Raw genomic sequence first — 20,847 nt, forward strand, 5'->3', positions numbered from 1 at the left:
AGCAAAGAAGATCTTGGGCCTGAATCTCAAACCATTGAACCGGATCCTGTGTGTCCCACAGACCCAGCCAGATTTAGCACGAGTGAAAGCCATGCTTTTTCTCGGGGTTTAGGTGCCCTACCCCGGCATAATCTTCCAGGTGGGCCAGATACAAAGTTTAGCCTTGTATGGAGCTAACTCCTGGAATAAATGTGGTGCGCTCATTTTAGCCTATCAAGTTGTTTGCTGGTACCCCAAGCCCCGGAATTTGGCACACGTAGCAGCCAAGCAGAGGGCCGCTGCTGCCGCTCGATGTTTGAACTGCGCTGGAAGACCGAGAGGCTGTGAAATTAAAGCAGGCTGGAGCAGTCGGCGTTGCTCACTGACCACGGGCCGCTGATAGCTACCAAGCCTTGGTCTCCTACAAGTCCGCTCTCAGTTCTATATATGATGACATTTTTGTCCCAAGCTGTAGAGTTATATGCTTCACTTTTTGCCCTTTGCTATATTTAGTACAGAGATGGTCAAAACCATTTTTTTAAAAGTTTTTGCGGAAAATGTCAACATTTGAATACTGGTTTTGTTTCAAAATGTTTGAAACAGACATGTTTTTATTAGAAATATATGTATTTATTTCTGAAGGCAGTATTAAATGAGTGGTTACGTATATATTATGCATCAGAAGCACAATTTTCCTAAAAAATACACATTTAATAGTATTTTGATCACTTTGAAAAAATGGAAAAAGGCACATTTTTTCCCCAATATTAGCTTTCTTAAAGCCATTTTTTTTCATGGGGAAAAATGTTATGTTAAAAAAATGAGGATAAGTTCTAACTTTGCATTAAGCGGTCACGGCACGTAAATTTTGACCCCCCTCAGGGTTTTAAAGTCTCTCTCTCTCTCTCGCTTTTCTATATTTGCATTTAACGCTATAAAGCTAAGTGCATTCCTCTGCCTGCCCTCACTCTTCAGCCCTTGTGAGACAAGTCTGAGTTTACAGCCCTTGGATAGTGGTGCCTCTTCTACATCACAGAACATTTCTGCTCCGCAGCCTGTTTCATTTCGGTGAAGGTGGCTTGTGCCTTTTCTTTGATCGCATCCATGTCCATATTCTGGATGTTCTGCAGCTGTCCCAGGATAGAGTCCTTGTCCTCTTCCTCCACCTGATCTTCTGCCACCATCTTCTGAAGGTCTTCTGGCAAACCCACATCATCTCCAGCCATCTGTATTTGGTTCTCATCCAATTCGCTCTGATACAAAAAGCAGAAAATAAAACCAGTACATGAGAGTATTTCTGCTATCCCAGGATCTACCGATGAGTCTCTTTTTTGTTAGTTTGCTTGTTTGTTTTAGGGAGAACCGAAACATATGCACAGATTTTTCAGTCAAAGTTCTTAGATGCAACTTGTGAATTCAGGGGCTCAATCAGCACCCATACAAATGCTCAGATTTTCAGACAATATGTCAACTGTATTTCTTTGAAGGGCTTCAGCAGTGACCAAACTGAAGCCCTCAGTGTCACTTGCCATTTTAGAAATCTGTGCTGTATGTGTTAAGTGTGGTAACATGCTGATCCTGCAGGAAATCCACCACAAGTTATTTGTATCCACCGAAGACAATATACTGCCTAGGCTGTCATCCCTTGTGCGATTTGGTCGATGAAGCAATAGCTTTAGAAAAACTGTGGCTACCATTTCCTTGTTAATTTGGTGGTGGATATTTTAGATACCAGCACTAAACTGAAGCCTTCCTGAAGAAATATGCATTAAACTTAGGAAAGACTTACTGGAAAAAAAGGTCTCCATCTTCCCCAAACCCTGTCTAAACTACATCTAGGTCTTTGGTTGGCACCTCTGAGTTGTGATGAAGAGCAGGGCCTGCCTGGCCCATAATGCGAGCACTGCTGCAGTGCTGCTAAGTGGGGTAACAGGAGGACGTGGACAACAAAAGAGAGGATGGAGGTTGGGTGCGAGTCTGAGAAGGCAAAAGGAGGCGGGAGAAGGAAGTGGTTAAGCGATTCAGAGGGCTGAGACGCCGTAAGTGCTACACACACTTGCTTCCTGCCTGCCCGCTGCAATGCTCTACCAGTGGGGCTATGTCAGTTTTTCAAACAATGGCGGTTTTGTTCACATTTCGTGGTGGATTCTGATGGATCCAGAGTGCAGAAGAACAGGATATTTTGACACAGTTCACACATCAAAGATAAGCATTAATGCCTCATTACGTCTCCAAAATGAAGCATGACAGCAGCAAAGGCCTGATACGAATAAGGAGCAATGCTGTCAGCAGGAGGTGTTTTTGAGCATGAGAGGGGTCTTGGGTTTGCATGAATGAATGAAGGCAAGAATGAATGCACAGACGGACGTGAGCAATGTGTGTGTAGTTCCAGGCCTTAGCAAGGACAGGCAGACTGGGATGCTTGGCTGCATAGCCACTATTTACTGTTACATATATTTGCACAGCTTTATGTTTGCTATAACTGTACTTCCCTTTAACCTGATTTCTCCCCATATCTCTTAGGAAAATATGGAGAGGTTACTACTATATTGAGTAGTAACCTCTATGATAGTAGTAACTATGGAGATCATTACTACTATATAGCTAAGATGGGTGAGGACGTCTCCCGACCCCTTTGGGTAGGGGTTGCTGCTATCAGATCTGTGGGAGCTAGAAACAATATCCCAATCGGTAGAAGTATTCTTTATTGATTGCGTAGCAGGAAAAAATGTGTAAAGCTTTTAAGCAGCAAGTGCTGGCTATCGGAAGAGTTAGCCCTTTTGAAATTCTCCCAAGTAGCAGTAGAGGATGATAAAGAAAGATACTGGGTTAATTACTGAAAAAGTCCCCCTAAGCAGACAGTAACACATGTGCTTTTCTTTAGAACTATTTATAATTTAAGACATCATCACTGCACGCTACCGTACATTATGTGGAGGGATGCCCACACAGCGCACCCAAAGGCCACTTTGGCAACGCGAACGTTCGGCACGTTCTTGCACCAAAGCCCCCTCTCCTACTGCAAGCTGAGATGTGACGTGCAACACCATTTGGGGGTTCACAGTGTTCTCTGACCAAAGAAGAACGTACTCAGAGGTAGTCTAAAGCAGCACAATCCTGCCCAAGTCACCTGCCTCTACCCTCTTGGCATTTAGCCTGTCCTGGAATAGACCTAGTATGAGCTTCAACAGGGTAGGGTCGCTCAACAACACGCCAAGCAGCACCTAAAATGTGTATGGCCTCTTCTCTTCCTTCTAAAATTTGACGGATCTGGTCCCGTTACTTTGATTTGAAATGGAAATGTAGCGTTAAGTTTCTGATTTTACCTGTTGGGTTTTTTATTTTAAGTCTGGTGGAAATAAAGCTTGTTTTCTCACGAGGAGAGACCAGAATATTTTCCCACAGGATGTTCTTAAAGTCAGGCTAACGCTGCAAGGGTCCAAATGCATAGTGAGCCTGCAGCTCCAAGCACTCACTTCTGAAAGTGAGGATCAGAAATGTGGTGCTGGAGATGCGTCGTGTCTGTTAGATTCAGACAGCAGCCTGCACCCAGAGTGCGGCCAGGGTGTGCGGATGCCGACCGTCCCCGCACGCACGCGTGGGGCCTGTTGCTTGCCCAAGGCCAGACGTGGCTCTGAGTGACAGAGGCACGACCCTTCATCAGAATACGCTCAGCTGGGGCTACGGAGAGCACCCAAAACAGGCAGACCTCATGGACAGGGCAGCTGGGGCCTCGGGCTCGAACAAACCCCTACAGAAAGCCCCTCTGGACCCTGGCAAACCTGCACTGCACCCGATGGCCTCTCTCCGCGTGACGTTACTCTCCATAGTCTCCAGGTCTCTGCAAGTGTTCAGCCACCCTTTTAGGATCTCTGAGAACACAGAGGTGACATCTGTTCTAGCCAATGAAATATGCCTGGCACCGGTCTCTTGCCCCAAGGCCAGCTGGCCTGGAACAACCCACTGCGCTGCGACTGAACTCCCTCGTCCCGCCAAACAGGGTGGTCCCGTCTAACTGCGGACTGGGAACGCCTGTCCGAACTCCCCGACTGGCCCTGGAACTGCCTGGGAGAGTGCCCAGGCCAAAACTGGGTCAGACGCTATTCTGACAATTCCACGGCTTAGGCAGTAGAGTCCTAGAGCCCGGTAATGTTCTTTGACCCTGATTATGCATCCGATGTGGTCAGGCTCGGGTCCATTTTGTTACAGGTGCAATACAATACAGAGTTCTTTATACATACGTGATACACGGGTGTAAGCAGAAAACGGACAGTCTAAACACCTGTTTATATGAAGTCTGATTGTAAAGAAAAGAGATCAAAGCTCACAGACTAATCCACAGGGGAGCCAAACTGTTTTCCAGCATCACTGTGTGATGTGCTGCTGTCCTTACATCTAACTTACCCTGTCATAAAATTTACCTATGCCTATGCGCAGAGATCCTTAGGTAGGGGAATCCAGACCTGATCCAGATTCATCACCTGTAACGCACCAGTTACATACAAAACCCCAGTTCACCTTGCCTTGACCTGCCAGTGGGATTTTTGGTAAGCAGTACAGCAGCCCCATACTGACCTACGCCATCCAGGGGCTGCAGGTACCTCACAAGGAGGTACGAGGAGCCACAGGTTGGAACCGCCCCCCAAACCCCCTCTTGTGCCATCCCTACACCAGGATCGCAGGCTGGAGCACAGGGAAGGCGTGCGGAGGCTGCTTGACGCCCCAGCTGTCAGGGCCTCGTAGGCACCATCGTGTCATTGCCCAGAGCGGCTTCCGTGAGAACCCCCTGGGGCCCAGAAACCCCATTTCAGCTCAGGTCAGGGCCCCCGTCCAGCCCTAAGCCACATGGCGGCAGTGCCCGTGCCGAGGTGGTTCCCTGCTGAGCCTGGCTGGTTGGCTGGTTTTCCAGGACGGGCCACGCTTTGCCTCCCTGACGGTCGCTGGGCTGTCGCTGGACCCCGCTGCCAGCCCCCGCTCTGCCCGCTGCGTTCGGAGCCTGCGGGACCGTGCCTGTGGGCGAGGGCACTGCTTGTGCTGGGGTCCCCCATCGCCCCGGCCGGGTCCTTCTCGGGAGCAACCCTGATCCCGCTGCCTCCTGACACCCACATCGTGACTCCATTTTTCCACAGCGGCTCCACAGCTGTTTCACCCTGGCCTATAAGAAAACATTTAGATCAGGAAAAAGATTCTTCAAGCTTAGCAAATACTTGTTTTCAGATACTTATCTAAAGCCTGTATGGGCTGAAGAGCTTCTCCTGAGACAAGTTTCTCTTTCTGCCTGGTCAGAATGCATCCCCCACGGCACAGCTAGAGCTTAGGTAATGGCTGCATACAAGTAAAAAACCCTTTAATTCTGGAATGGTGCTATTCATTAGATCAAGTCTGAACAATATTCCCATCACAGCCCAATAGAGCAAGAGCTGTTTGAGATTACATGATTACGTGTCCCTTTCATGGCGAGAAGCTTTCCTTCTTAATGCCTTTAGCAGCACTTGTTATTGAAAAGACACCTGACTGCCTCTGAATACTCTTTCCCTCTAAATATCAGTGAACGAAAACCATCCTGCTGTTCGGTAACCGAGAACCTCGCAGAGCAGTGCCCACAGAAGTGCTTTGACTGGGGGAAGGGGTCCAGCCTGCTTGGAGCAGATGACACAGTCCCCTCCTGAGGTGCTGGAAATGCGTGTGTCGCAACACAACGCCAGCCCTTGGACGGTGTGACGGTACTCTGTCAGAAAGCAGTGCCGTTTGCGGTGACGTGGTGGATCGACGTACGGATCAGTGATGCGAAAGGGGCGGCGGGGCCCATGGGGAGAGGCGGCCGTGCTGCCGACCAGGCCTTTGGACGGGCCTGTGGTCAGACGTTCCTCCCCGGCACCGCAGGCGCCATCACCTCCAGCCCCTGTGTTTAGACCTTGCAGAAGTTAATTGATTACTGGATCCCGCATCAGGAAAAGGCAGTAGGTGAATAAAAGAGTTTGGTGTGGGGTTTTTTAGTTAAAATATTTATTTATGGATTTATATAATTTTTAAAAAATGTTTTGTATGGAGGTGATGCATTGAATATACCGAAGATGAAAAAGTTCTCCATAGATCAAATGTCTCATGGCTAAAAACATCTTTCTGATGACAAACCTAAGTTGACAATTCTGTTAATAGGATTAGGTTCATTAAGGGACTGCTTTCTCTTATAACTCTGGCCCAGATAGCACGGAGCTTTAGATTTTGCACTGAAAAGGGGGCCCTGCTTAGTCCTGAATTTCATGCTTTCATTTACAATGTGTGCCGGTGATTGATACTGGTAATAGCCAGGGTTTCTGTCCCATACTAGGCTACCTGAAATGACTTTTATTTTTCAAAATAGTTAACGCGTTATCACAGGTCTGAGAGCATTCTGCTGCCATAATGTTGTATCATAGAGTTGAATTTTTTCAGGGACATATAGCGTGCACATAATAATTTCATTTTCTTCCTGATATAACATATGTTTTCATAAGGGCTGATGAAAAGAAAGCAGACCTTCAACCAAGAAATGCTATATAGGTAGACACAAATGCAGAAAAGCATATCCTGCAAAATTTGCTTGCAACCGCTGCAAATCAGCAAAGCCAAGTATATGCTTAATGTCGTCTTCGCTGGCTTAGAGCCCCTGTCATACCGTGGGGGCAAGTCTTCTACTGTTGTTACTGACATTTGGCCCCAAAGACCACTTAGTGTATACCAAAGTCAGGATCCTGCCGGAGACGACACTGCCCGCTCCTGGGTGCTCTGAGGCGGCAGTGCGCTCGCCGGCAGCCGGCCGAGGGTGGCTGTGGAGACCTGAACGCCATCTCGGAACTGAAGAGAGCACTACGGGCGGGAGCCTTGCAAAATCACAGAGAGACGCCCAGCTCCACTGACTTGTAGTTGAGAGCTGGGCGCGTAAGTGCCCGGAAGCCTCTGAAACCAGCCCTGCTTGGGATTTAAAGCCGGGGCCTCGCAGAGTGCGGTGAGGCCGTGGGGAAATGCCGCTCAGTAGCTGGCTCAGCATATGCCTCCGAAAGGAGAACAAAGCCTAATGATATTTTACTACTCAGCTGCTAATTAAAATGCTGGTGTTTAGAGATTTAGGCCTACAATCCAATCAACCACTTAAAATCTTGTACTTCATTTTTTTGCACGATTAATCTTTCTGTAATTAAACTCGCCCTCAGGATATGTTTTCCTCTTTCTTGTCACTGTGCTGAGCACCCACGGCCCAGAACAAATGGTATATTGCAACTGATGAATACAGAAGAGCACAGTGGACAATCTGCCCTTGCTCCCTCTACCCCTAGGTATGCACAGAGCTAACGTATATCCGTGTTTCTCCAGGAACCTCCCTTTCTCTTCCAGAGGGGTATCCTGTCTGGAGGGAATCTGAAGACACGGTGCATTCTCCAGTCTGTTTGATGCCAGGCGGTAGCTGTGAGTGAGTGCCAGCAATTCCCCGCCAGGAACAAACATCGGCCTTACGACCGCACGGGCCCCGTCCGTGCGCAGGCGATCCACGCAGCCTGCCCGTCCCAGCGGGGACCGCGCCGTTGAGCTGAAAGAGCTCAGCACCTGGATTCATCCCAGACGAGCAGGACGCATCGCAAATGATCTGTGGGGTTTGTCAGAGGTGGGCGGTTTGGCGACGCCTGGAAACGTCAGACTAGGCAGCGCGGACGCGCGTTTCTGTGGAGGTATTCTGTGGGCTGTATTCCGTAGGGGTGCCGCGATAGCAGCGCCTCTGGGGAGCGAAAAGGAGATCAAAGTCCAAGTACAGGTCAGTGTGTGACCCTGACAGCCGTCTGCGAGAGACTCACAGGCTCGTAATACTTCCATTTAAAGGGGTCACTTGAAGGGGAAGCTATAGGGGCAGCAGTACGCCTGCATTTTTGAAGATGACAGACTGTGCCTTCAGATAATTTTAAAAGTCAGCTGCCCTTACAGAGAGTTTGTTGATTGGAAATGAGTTGTTATATAGAACTGTATTCACTTCACATTTGCTTACAAAAGCTTTGCTCAGAAGGGCAAGTAGAGGTAACTTAATTGAGGTTTCTCCAGAGCATTTTTTTCCCTTGCTTTTTTTCCCTCAGTACCTGTCTCAGAACGCTCTGCCATACTTTTTTGAGACAGTGCTTCTCTTTCTTGGAAAGTCAGTTAGCAAGGCTTTGGTTGCAAAAAACATGTTTTCAAAGTTAGAGAAAAACACATTTTTTCATCCCTGATTATGAATGAGGCCTGCCAGGCTGGTTAAATACAGGTGGTATAGTTTTATCCAAGTCACAAGGTTGATTCACTTTTCATCCAAATTGTAGTTTGCCTTTAGGGTTCAAGAAAATGATTGCATTTTAAGAGTGGTGCAATTTTATGAATATGGCACTAGAGGGCCTGTGATGGCTCCGGGTTAGAAACAGCATCAAACTACACTGTAGAAAGAAGAGGTGATTTACAGTTTGTGTTTACATTATATAATCGCTTTCTGCGCCTAGATTACTTTGTTAATTTTTAATTGCTTGAATGCCGGGTCCTTTCCTTCTGGCATTTCTGATGTTTCGGTGGGAAATTCTTTAAACAGTCCAGCAGAGATGGTTGCAAATGTTTCAGTGTTTAGTTGTGCTTGCCACAGGAAACGCATAAATATTCAATTCCATTGCTTGCACATTCTAAGGTGGGTTTTAAAATTCCTCAGTCATATTTGGCTTTGCTCCCAAGTCATGCCAGGCAATGGAATCTACGGGGCTAGTTGGCTCAGACCAAAACTGTGTTAGGCACCGTCCAGGAGTTCAGCGGTAGGGGTGGTGGCACTCCAGCACTGGAGCGCGTGCCCCAGCGCCGACGCATTTAGGAGTTTAGATTTAGCGCTAGACTCACAGAGCACCGAGGAAACTGTACAAACCCCCCTTCACTGGCAAGTGGTAGAGCTTCTTAACATGCATCCTCCACAAGGAGCCCTTCACATCCGGGCCCTCCTGTCAAGCTGGAGGCATTGTACTGACCCAGGGCCAGAAGCACCACCAAAAGCCCCTGACAGGAAAGGGAACGAGGGGAACCATTAAGCCCACTGCTCACAGACAGCCAAATAACATAAGCGTCCCCACAGATCCGGAGTAGGCAGAAGTGATTGTTAATTAATTAATTTGCTTGGAGGAGAATGAAAAGTGATAAGTGGAGGAGCTATCTGAAAAGGTTCAGCACTGTGGGAGAAGGTACCAGAGATGATGCGTGTAGAGGTGGCTAGGAAGTCAAAGATCAGTCCTTTGGGCATGGGAAATTCCCACAAAGACAGTGGGAATATGTGATGGGTTTAAATAATCTCCTGGGAAAGCCCAGTTTATTGGTGGACTCTTGAATTTGGTATCTGTGGGCGAGAGTCCAGAGAGCTAGGACAGGAAACCTGATAAATGTCATTCTCAGACCAAGGCTCGATGAATGTGAGCAATGCCATCACATGGCTTGAACCGCCCTCAGGGTCTCTCTTGTTAGTGAACGTGACAGAAACATTTTTCATAATGAAACTTTCATTGATCTCAAGTCAACCTAGGATTTCCGCTTCAATTCAAGAGTTGCATTGGGCTCTTGGTCCCAGTCTCAAAACCCCACCTCAACCAGCGTAATATATTTTGGTTCATCTAAAATGCAAATTAGGTACAAGAAAACAGGGTAGATCATCTTAATGTGAAGGAAATACTTTTGAACTGAATGCCATTGACCTAAGTTCCACTGAAACACAGACAGACTTTAATGAGGTAAGTTTGGACAGCAAACACAAAGCCCCAGAAGCCAAATTGCTAAGAAACCTTGACCAACACTTCCACTCATTTTCTCAAATTCCTTCCAGATCAAGGATAAGAAAGGATGCAAAATATCTTTGGTATCTTTAATACCTTTGGCCAGGTTAAATCTTCCCACTTCATTCAAAAAGGCAAGAACAAATCATTTGTGTGAGGAGGTCTAATATTGCTCATTAGGTTTGATAGAAATTTTACACACAAAAACCTGTTTCTGTAGAAAAACTTCAGTGTGATATTTTACCACATCAAAATTTTGACATCAAAAAGCTCCAACTAATAGATTGTGCCTATTAAAATATTAGGTTGTGGTTTGGGTTTTTTTTTTACAGTCACTATTGGAAATTTTTGTTTCCAGAAAAGAACACCTTTACAAAGTGCTGGGGTTTTTTTAACAGACTTGTTATAAACTTTTCATTAAAAATATTATGAATAACTTCCCAAAAACATCCAAGACAAAAAGTGGCTCCTTTTAAACCCTGCAAAATAGTACAATAAAAATAAACATTTGCAAAGCTCTTCTCCTCATCTTCAACTACTCCATTGGTAACTTTGGGCCATGGACTGGCTTTTATAGCACAACTTACTTCATGCAGCTAGAACCAGTACTCTGGTGAATGCTGGGCAGATAAAAACTGCCGAAGGTTTTCAGGTATTTGACGGCCAGTGAAGGACATAGCCTAAATCAGGAAAGCGGCAGCCTTCAGATGACAGGGCCTATCTGTGCTGCTGTGCAACCTTGCATTTTTCTTCCTCACTTCAGTATAACGCATTCCTCCTGTAGCTGCTAGAAGACGTGATAGGTATTTCAGACTCGGACAATCCCTTCACAATGCTTGCGCTTTTACACAGCTAAAATCACAAGACTTGACAGCTCCTGGGAAGACTTTTCCCTCAACTTTTCTTGGAGTTGGGTCCTAACAAGGCAGGTGCCTGCAGGCTCAGGTTGCCTCTTGGTTCCCTGCAGTTAGGTCATCTCTGTGACAGTAACCCTGAGCAATTATGAACAAAGTACCCTGGGGCATTATTCATTCTGAGCATATTTTGAATGTGTTGAACTCCCTGTTGACAGTTAATTTCATTACTGCTGCTTAATTAATATAGACTAAAAAGTGGCATGGATAGTTCTCAACCTCGACTAGGGCCGTCATCCCAGGACAGAAGGGGCTGGGAAATGCGAGCCATATACTGCTAGAATCATAGAATCATAGAATCATTAAGGTTGGAAAAATCCTCTAGGATCATCGAGTCCAACCATCAACCCAACACCTCCATGCCTACTAAACCATGTCCCGAAGTGCCACATCTACACGTTTTGGAACTCCTCCAGGGACGGTGACTCCACCACCTCTCTGGGCAGCCTGTTCCAATGCTTGACAACCCTTTCAGTAAAGAAATTTTTCCTAATGTCCAATCTAAACCTCTCCTGACACAACTCGAGGTCATTTCCTCTCGTCCTATCACTTGTTACTTGGGAGAAGAGACCGACCCCACCTCTCTACACCCTCCTTTCAGGCAGTTGTAGAGAGCGATGAGGTCTCCCCTCAGCCTCCTTTTCTCCAGGCTGAACAACCCCAGGTCCCTCAGCCGCTCCTCATAAGAATATTCTAATTACACTGATAATCCGACTTCTATCTACCAGGGCTCACACTCATAGGGGTATATAGGCTCTTAATTTCCTTGAAATACCTTGGAGTCCAGCACCTGAATACCTTTGTAGTTCTGCGCCACTGAGCAAGGACCCAGGCCTTTAGTTAAACACATTGCAGTTCATCCTGTTTGGAAGCTGGGTGATATGAAAAAGGCCACCAAAACACAAAGAAGTCCATATCTTCATGCGACCGACGAACCAGCAAGCCCTGAGCTCTGCTGACTACAGGAGACAGAACGAAAAACACAGAAAGAGCACAGATCGGACGATCGTAACGCTGTCTGCAAAGGGGAAGCAACTGGAGAACTCCAGATAACAGCCGTTAGTTCCAGGAGGCATTTGCTCAAATGATAAATTCTCAGCAAGTCACTGAAGTCATATTTGACATAACTGTATGTGAAGGACATCTTGATGAAGCCGGAAAAATAAATCTCTTTAGAAATCTCTTATAAGCAATGAAGGAGTGACCAGGCTAATAGCAGTTTAATAGCATATAAACCACCACTGTTCTAAGATGAGTTATTCCTGGGAGAACTCACATGGCCTTTTAACAAGCTATGAATAAGGAGCCTACACAAACCCAAATCTCCACTTCCCAGAAATGAGCTTTTTTCACTGCCTGCTGACAGACTCAAGTTCAGGGATGGATGCAACCCAGGTTTTAGCAGAGGGAAGGCTCTCATTGGTATCACAGACTATGGGAACACACGGTATCCTTCTCTGTGTCAGAGTGGAAGGAAGCAGCTCTCAAACTTCCCCCCCTTTCCCGGTAAATCTACCGAGTCAACAACAGCGACTGGGGAACCTGTGTCATGGTGCAAATAGTGCAGAGTAAGGCAGCATATTAGGCTAAACCAAAGAAACGTGAGCGATCAGAACATGGAATCAATAAATGTTATGGACATACATAGTAGAATAATTCAGTAAGTCCAAGAAACAAACATCCTTCTCTCTTCTCAGACGGGTCTGAACCATGCTGCACAATCTCTGGAACTAGGTAGATCTCTGGGAACTACGTAAAGCTCTGCTTAAGACAGCATTGATTCCAGCAAAGAGAACCCTCTAACCTGCAGTTTCTTGCTCTCCAGGAGACTTTAGTGCCTTCTGGTGCATTCATTTCATCGGTGTAGGGCTCTACAGCGCCTGGTGAACCAGGTCAAAAGTTGCAAGGCCACCAAAATCCCCGCCTGTTCACTCTCCCATCGGTAAGACTGAGATCACACTCTGATCCCTCCTGTTCCTTTGTCCCTCACCAGCAGCATCCTGCACATCTTTTCTACATTTCTCCAGTGGAGGGCATCCAGCTGGCAACGACCAGGGACCCTATCCAGAAATCCAGGGCCCTCCACAGCCACACTAAGTTCAGATTCCAGCTCAAGTTTGTGAGCACAGAATCAAAGTTCGGGTTGTTCTGCTCATTACAGCTACAGCGTTGGAAGAACCGGGGTCTTAGGGGTGGAATACGTCTCACCTTACTTAGCTGTCTGGTCTAAGGTAGCGACCTGGCCTCCCTCTGCGAGAGGCACGTGCCACTGGAAGGTGACCCAACTCCACCTTAAACACTTATTCGAAAGTTTGGATAGATGAGGCTAGAAGTGCTGGTCTCTTTCCGTCGATGACAGAGTCCCTAAATGACTTGCTTGGGTTAAGTACTAAATTTTTTAGCAGCTAAATTTAGACAAGATGGATTCTTTACCTTCCTCCATTTTAATTAATCAGAAAAGCACTGGAAAGTGCTGATCAGAAAATAAATGGTAAAGACTCAGTGCTGGCAGGTGAGTACTAGTAATATAAACAAGCTCTCAAATTGCTAAGAACCACCAAATGCTTCCTTGTGGGATACAAGGAAATCTTCAAAAACGCCAGCATCTTCACGGTAGTAGTAGTTCACAGCAGATGCATGATCCAAACCCCCACACAGACTCTCTGTCCCATATCACCTCTCTCCTGCCCATGGAAGCAGCTCACAAAATAACACAATAACAACTTTTCCAAGCAGAGAACCCGAGTTACTTTCTCGGTGCTGGAGCCAACAGTGCAACCCACTCTGGACAAAAGTGAAAAGGACAAGTGGGCCGCACCCACACGTGACAACCAAGTGCCGGAAAGTCACGGACAGACACAAAGCCTTTCAATTCTGTGCCCAGAGTAGAATCTCAAATTTTAGGGAGCCCCTAAATGCACAGTAGTAAAGGCCCCGATACTAATTTGCACAAACAAGTCTTCGGTCACTTCTTCGAAACGAATGGAAAATAGTATTTAATACTTCATGGACCTTCCTTCACACCCTACCACAGTTTGTTTTCTTTAAAGAGTCTTTGGGGAAGGAATTTGTCTGACTTTTTTTTTAAACTAAATCTAATAATTTTCACCCTTATGATTAGTCATCCCTTCAGAGCATGCTGATAGATTTGAAAGGCTGGGCTGTCTGGTACAAACATCTTATTTCTCTTCTTCCCACCGTATCATTTTTGCCCATATATCTGCTAGCTATCTTTAGTAGTTTTCCTTCATTTCCTTTTACTGATTTGTTGTTCCCTCTATAGCTCTTGGAGACTTTTTTTGGAAATGTCTTCACATTTCCCATCTTCTGAGGTTAAATGACAGACTATATGCCTCAGTAAGTTTGGCAACTCATAATCTGAAATCCTTTAGAATTCTTGGGGAAACACCCTCTGGCCCTGGTGTGCTGTGCACCGTTTAACACCCTCCTCTGACAACAACCAGCTGAGAAAATTCCCCTGATTCACCCCCTGTAAAAGAGACTGTCATGGGGAAACCTATCCAGGGACCCTCATAGTGATCCTGCAGTCAAAATGAACGCAAAGAATTCCCTTAGCATTTCTGCTGCGGGCTGATCTTCCCTGATTCTTTTGCAGAACCCTTCTCGGGCTCTTGCTCCCTTAGCTCACTTCAGTTCCAGCCCACAGTCCTAGAAGAGTACCAGCTCTCGTCATTACAGAAGCATCACCGTCTTGTGACAGGAGATCATCTCCAGAATATTCACGTTTCAAAACTTTTCTTTACCCTTTTTTTTTTTTAATAGGCAAGATCTGTGGATATTTAGTATAGGCTTAGTGCTAAAGCCGGTGCTTTGATAAACCTTTGATAAACAAGAGTTCTGCAGTTAAACCCCTGAAAACATGGCAGACAATCAGAAAATAAACAAAGCAGCAAGTCTTCCCTCTAAAGCAGGAAAACACTTGAAATACAGTAGAGAACTATCCCTGGCTTGCATCCATGTGTTTTTACGTCAGGAGAATACCGTCAGCCTAAATGCTCACTATGCTTTCTGTCATGATCCAGAAGCTGTTGCAGCTGCTCTCCGCTTTTAACAAACCTCCAGATTTCTCTGTTGCTTGAAGCTTCTGTTGCCTGGATTTTGGTTTTCCTGGGAATATTTGACAAACGGTGTCAGAAGCACTTAAGAAAAAAGAATGGACAGTTTGCCTGGACTTCTTGGAAGAAGATCGTAAACCTGAGCCTTCAGCAGTTTAGCAGAACTCAAAGGTACAGCCTGTAGAGGAGTTTTCAGGGACTTTGCTTATAGCTTTTTTTTTAAGCTGTTGCACGTTGCTAAGAACGCACACTAACGGAGAGACACAGTCAGGCCAGATACGCAACTTGCCTGGTCACCTGTTTCAGGTCTGACAGTACAGAGAGGGGTTACAAGAGTCTTTCAATTAGATTCATCGGCTGAGCAGAGCAAAAGGGTCTAAAAGAAGCAGTCACTAGGGAAAACCATGGCTCCGGTCTCCTCCATTTCTCCTCCATTCTGAGCTGCAGTGGGATCCCACTAAGGAAGGCAATTTGCCATTTTCAGGATGCTGCGTTGATAGTCAGCTTGTTTTAAAATTGGCCGCTGAACTAGATGAGCTCCCAGACTACGGGCTTACCTTAGGGAGTCTGTACTTCTCTCTCAGATGAACCCTCAGACAGGCTCGCTCTGCTTTTTTCTGTGCAAATGCTGCATCTCTTTCCATCCTGGAAATGAGAAAAAATGTTTCTTCACGATACTAATAAAATACGGTCTTTTACACTGAAGCAGCTGCTCGGCTGCAAAAAGCTACATGCAGGAGTTACTCCCAAAGTTGTGTAACCCGTCCGAAGGCACAAAAGGAGCAGTGCCAATACGGTGACGCTAAGGGGCCAGACCCCCTGTACCCCAAGCTTGTTCTCTCCCTTGAGTCCCGTGAAGAATGAAGGATAAGCCAATGCTACTTGTCTGGAGTTTGTACCTCTACTAGCTGTTACCGCTCACTGTAACGATGAACAATTCCAATACATGGAACAGAAAAGTTACGCTCGTTCCTTGCTTATTCCGCCGGGGCACTTACAGAGACGCGGCTGCCTGCCTCTGCTCCTCGTCTACCAAGAGGACGTTCTCACAGTCTAACACCACGCACGCTCGGTGGCAGAATGGTCTTTCTGGGTCAGACCAAAAGTTTACCTGTCCTAGCGTCTCATCTCCAACAGCAGACAGCAGCGGACACTTAGAATTTAAGAAGGGGATAAGCATCCTGTACCAAAACTGCCCAGCTTCCAAAAATCAGCGGTGTAGGGTACCGGAGCTGGAAATTGGCTCTACATCGTCGTCTTTAATAACCCTGGATGGCCTCTGTCACCTGTGAATTTTCCTGGTCTTTTCTGCGTCCATTTATTGTTTCAGAACATCCTACGGCAATGAATTCCACAGCTTCCCCGTGTGGAAAAGTACTTCTTTTATCTGTGCTTTTATAAAATGCTTTCATTAGATTTAAGAATTCTTCAGCACAATTTTTTGTTAGATTACTTATGTATTTATTTGCAAAACGTGTCTCCTCAAAGACTTTTTGTAACATTTGATAACAGTCACCTTCCCCCCTCTCCCTTTACTATTTTTCCCCGGAAGCATCGCCATGGAAATTCTCAGGCAAAATTGATTTGTTCCAGTATAGGTATTTTGCCACATAAAAGCTACTTGCAAGATGCAATGTTATTTTTCCTCTGTTTCCACAAATGAGTTTTTAGGTTTCTCCCTTTCTCTCTCAGAAAACCCCCTGTTCACATTAACTGGAAGCCATCTTAAACTCCTTTCAGCCAGTCATTGATGGGAAGATTGGAAAGAGATTTTCTGAGCCCTTCTGGCATACTTCCCCTCTTTCTCAGCCTTCCTCTGCCGTTGCCCTCTCCTTCTCCAGAGGAGCTGGCAGCCACCGCCGGTACGGGGACACGTTCCCAGGGGACGGCGCGCGTCCCTACGCATCCCTTGGAGCGTCCTGTGCGGCTGGGGCGCGGGAGGGGATTTTCTGCTCAGGTACATTTGAGCTTTTCACCCGGGGAGACCTGGCAAAACTCACCCAGCCCATCTCCTACCGCTGCCTGGGCCCTAGTGCCCGGCCTAATCTTGCCCCGTTTGTTCTGGGGGATCTCATTACTCCCTGGAACGCGAAGCTTCGTAGGAACAGGAAACAGGTACAAGAGGAGCTGCGTGACAGGCAAGAGCCTGGGATGTTCAGCCCAAACTGGTGGTCGCTTCTTGCTTAAACTCTTGTGGTGCTGGAACCAAATGCTATGCAACCGTGCTGGAGACTGCCAGCATAAGCCGCCTGTTTGTCCCTGCGTATTGCACGTTTTCCCGAGAAACAGCAGTCTCTGCATTTTTGTGTGTTTAATCACCAAAAAAGCCACCAAACCCAAAACCTGAGAAGAAGCCAAAGCCAGGACGGCCATGCATCAAAGGCCAAACTCTGGCTGGGTACGGCTCCAGCAAGGCCCTTCTACTTCTCTGGTCTCCACTCTTGTGCAGCTGAAAACTGGGTAAAATCCAGCGAGCCCTGAAACAGGTGCTCTGCCCGTAACAAAGATTTCTGACGCACATTTACCTAACCACACCAGTGTGCACTGTCCTGAGCTAATTTTTTCTCCTTGAAAGTACTTCAGATGTTCCTATTCTAGTTCCAAACTGCACTTTCAGAAGTACTCCGGCACCGATTCCTCAATACAGTTCAGCATGGAACGCACACGTGCCACACTTGAAAACATTCTAGAAATAATTCTTTTTCCAAGCATTTTCCCTATCCCAGGAATCCCATTTTGCTTCTCAGTCTCAATAAAGCATCTTCCTGCCGGCAGGTGGTTATTTCTCTTTTAAATATCCCTTGACAAAATGCATAGCAAAACATTCTGTATTTTATTCCAAACCAAATGATACCTATTCAAGGCTTTATGCTAGAAATGGCTGCTGCTAAATACAGACCTGGATACCCCAAATTCCGTCAGTCATTAACCTTTCACCTATAATCATCTTACATGAAGGATTTACACAACCATTATGTAATTGACCATTAGAGGAACAGATGCATTTGAGATTGAGAAGTCAATTGTTTTATTTGTAATTATGCGTGATTTGAACTCCTATATGTTAAGTCCTTTATTTTACTTCTGTTTTGATATTTAAACACCGCAAGTGGTAATGATTATCATTACAGACAAAATAAAATTGAGATTTAACCAGTTGAAAAGTTCTGCTTTATTTAGCAGATTTTAGAAAAAGTAACTGAAAAAGCAACTACAAAAAATAACCATCCCCAAACTTTTCTCTAGATAAATATCATCCATTTAACAGAGCACTCATTACTTTTTCATGTGTGCCATAATAGATGTGGACAAAGAAAAAAAATGATGTATTGAAAGTGTACTCCACATGGAGTTCTAGGAGAACAAATCATACACATTTTAGAATTAATTCCTGCACTACAAACAGCTTTGTACCTATGGAAAAATTTGACAGATCAAGTAACATCAACTGGGAATGACTCCAGCATATCAAGGTGTGGAGAGAGCAGGAAAGTGTAGGAGACAGTTGCAGAATGGGGGAGGCGGGGGGGTGGAAGGGGGAACATAGTATTTTATCATTTCCAGTTGGTGAACTTTTATTTTGGAAAGTCTCTTTAGCAAAGATTCTTCTGCTTTTAAAGAAAGAGAAGAGAGCGGAATGTTTGGCTTTTTCCTGGGTTATTTTTATCTGCACAAAGTTACCAAGAATCAGCCCCATACTGATAATAAGGGAACAGGTACTCACTTCTCCTCAACCACTTGCTTTTGATATTCCTCATACTCCTCTCTGGTCATTCCTGCAGCTGCTGCTGGATCAGAAGGAGTGCTTTCTTCTTTGCTTTCTTCCCCTCCACCTCCAAGTCCCAAATTCTTTACCTGGTTGCTCAACATACTTTTCATTAGAAAGGCCATCTTCTCAAGAAAAAAGGAGCTATAAGCAAACGACTACAAGAAAGCCAAACCAAACCAAAAATGTTTTCAAAACCAACAATTGTAAGCAAGAGAGTTTCTACAGCCACATCAGCTCTTCAAGGGCACAATGCTAGTGAAACGTGAATGCCAAAACCAGTTTGTCAGCCATAATCTGGATTAAAGAGTGAACTCCTTAATATCTAGAGGCAGATGGTTCAGATTACTCCAAAAAAATCATTAGATGCAGCTACCTACTTTTTATTTTAATACCTTAAGCTAATTGTACACACACACACACACAGAAATCAATTATAGTGTGCAACAGCATTTTGCCTTCTTCAGTCTTGAAACTCCCACTTTCAGAGAGATGAAAACATCCCCTGGAAAACAATGGGTCTGAATTAAAACTCTGGTTGACTAAATGGCCATAGTGAAATCCTAAAATTCGGGCTACTGAGCAGAAAACCCTTTTGGATTTACGCAATCAAATGAGATTTGAAAACTGGAATTCTTCATTAAGCAAAAAACCCCATCATTTTTATCCATTAATATTTTATCACATTGGACAGAAAGTACGTTGAATTATTTTTCTTCATCCACTTTTCATATGGTTGGTTTGTCTCACAGATGAATGAGGCATTACTGCTATCATTACTGTTTTTTCAAGAAAGCAATCACAAAAAAAGCAAATCACATCTTCCTACTTTTCATTCCGTAGGGTTTATTTCAACTCTTCCCCAAGCTGTCTCCATCTCAATCACCACTTTGACTGGTGCTGCACAGAACACTTGGTGCTTTTAATCGTAACTGTCGGTACAGGAGAAATGAATCTGACCGATTCTATATGCTGCAGTACAGCCTGGATAGCTGTTGTTTGTGGATTGCTTGTGTGGGTCCTCATCTTTCAAAGTTTTATGCGCATCATTAGCCTCACACCATCTATTCAGGTGAAGATTTGCAGGATTTGCTACCGAGATCATAGACTATTTTGGGAAAGAAAATCATCTGCTAGGTCTCAAAAGTTCATGATTTTGGGTTTTGAGCATTTATCCTACTATGACCGACTGCGCATGCCTTAATGAAACATGCTGTAATTTTGATTATCTAAATGGTTCTCCCAGCACTCTCATGATTTCACTGAGAGATGGGAGGATTCCAGTTTGCCTAATACCTTAATCTGTATTAGAGACTTTCTAATTAAAGCAGACCTGTTACTATTTTAAAAAAAAAAAAAAAAAAAAGGCAGGACATTCCGTAATCCTGGATTATTACTGATTAAACAAGAAACTTTAAATTTCTTTTTGAAAGAGTATCACTCAGAAGCAAGAATTCCAAATCACAACAAAACTACTTCAATATACTACAAATACCTAGAAAGCATTTTTCTTAAATCAAAATGAATTTTTATAATCACCATGCACTTTCAGATCTATGCATAAATTGCAAGAATTTGTGGGAAGAATCAACTTTTTACATCTGACCAACTCTGCCCTTGACTACCAAAACTGTATTGTACTTGCCCAAACGGCTAACGGAACTGCGATCATCGACGTTAGATAGCTAATCCCAGTTTAAGCAGAGAATGCTGAACTTGAGCATGCATTAGTCTGAAGTGGAATGCATAAAGTTAAATAAAATTTGTTATTTGGCAAAACTTAAAAACTAAAAATCCAGCATTAGGTTTATACATAAGGTATCACTGCTCCTACCTCAGAGAGTTACTTCCAAATGGGCCTGGCAAAGTCAGCCTGACCTTCTGTTATGCCCCAAGGCTTCCCCGGTTCAGTGTGCTGCCTGAACTTTTGCTGCCTTATCTTTTGGAGAAACTGCTCCTGCCTGGGGGAAAATGATGGTCAGTGAGGGAATTCTTACTCTTCCTGTGGGAGGTTACCACAGACAAACAGTTTACTGGACAGAACAGTATTAAAAAAAAAAAAAACAAAACAAGAAACCCAAGGAGACACAGACGGACTTGTTTTGGGTAGGCATGTTGTACTCCAAACAGGAGCGGAGCACCCAGGTTATGGCTGTTTGGGGAATCTGGAGAAAGAACCTCAGAGATACAGGCAATCTTCAGCTCAGAAAAATGAGAGACTTGTATACTCAAAGCAGCCAGCAAGCAACTCGATTTGCTGCCAAGAGACTCGGAGGCTGACATACTACTTTACATTTGACCCCAAGTGTCTGATA

The 20,847-nt window shown here is 45.1% G+C and overlaps 1 protein-coding gene across 1 annotated transcript; it reads right to left on the bottom strand.

Annotated features, from left to right (window-relative positions):
- Positions 1-924: 924 nt before the first annotated feature.
- CPLX4 (complexin 4) lies at positions 925-18,765 on the bottom strand. Its single transcript, XM_075489084.1, has 3 exons — positions 18,491-18,765; positions 15,324-15,411; positions 925-1,232 (listed from the first exon to the last, which is right to left on the bottom strand). Exons 1-3 carry the CDS (start codon positions 18,655-18,657, stop codon positions 1,005-1,007), a joined length of 483 nt encoding a protein of 160 aa, XP_075345199.1. The 5' UTR covers positions 18,658-18,765; the 3' UTR covers positions 925-1,004.
- Between the last annotated feature and the right edge of the window lie 2,082 nt (positions 18,766-20,847).

Source organism: Mycteria americana, assembly GCF_035582795.1.
Source record: "Mycteria americana isolate JAX WOST 10 ecotype Jacksonville Zoo and Gardens chromosome Z unlocalized genomic scaffold, USCA_MyAme_1.0 Scaffold_30, whole genome shotgun sequence".
Lineage (NCBI taxonomy): Eukaryota > Metazoa > Chordata > Aves > Ciconiiformes > Ciconiidae > Mycteria > Mycteria americana.

What these genes read in the sequence shown, in the direction of transcription:
- CPLX4 (XM_075489084.1), bottom strand. Translation starts at nt 18,657, where the DNA reads ATGGCCTTTCTAATGAAAAGTATGTTGAGCAACCAGGTAAAGAATTTG. An exon ending in AAGCAAGTGGTTGAGGAGAA is followed by an intron (nt 15,412 to 18,490) that starts GTGAGTACCTGT and finishes TCTCATTTCCAG; the next exon opens with GATGGAAAGAGATGCAGCAT. An exon ending in AGAAGTACAGACTCCCTAAG is followed by an intron (nt 1,233 to 15,323) that starts GTAAGCCCGTAG and finishes TTTTTGTATCAG; the next exon opens with AGCGAATTGGATGAGAACCA.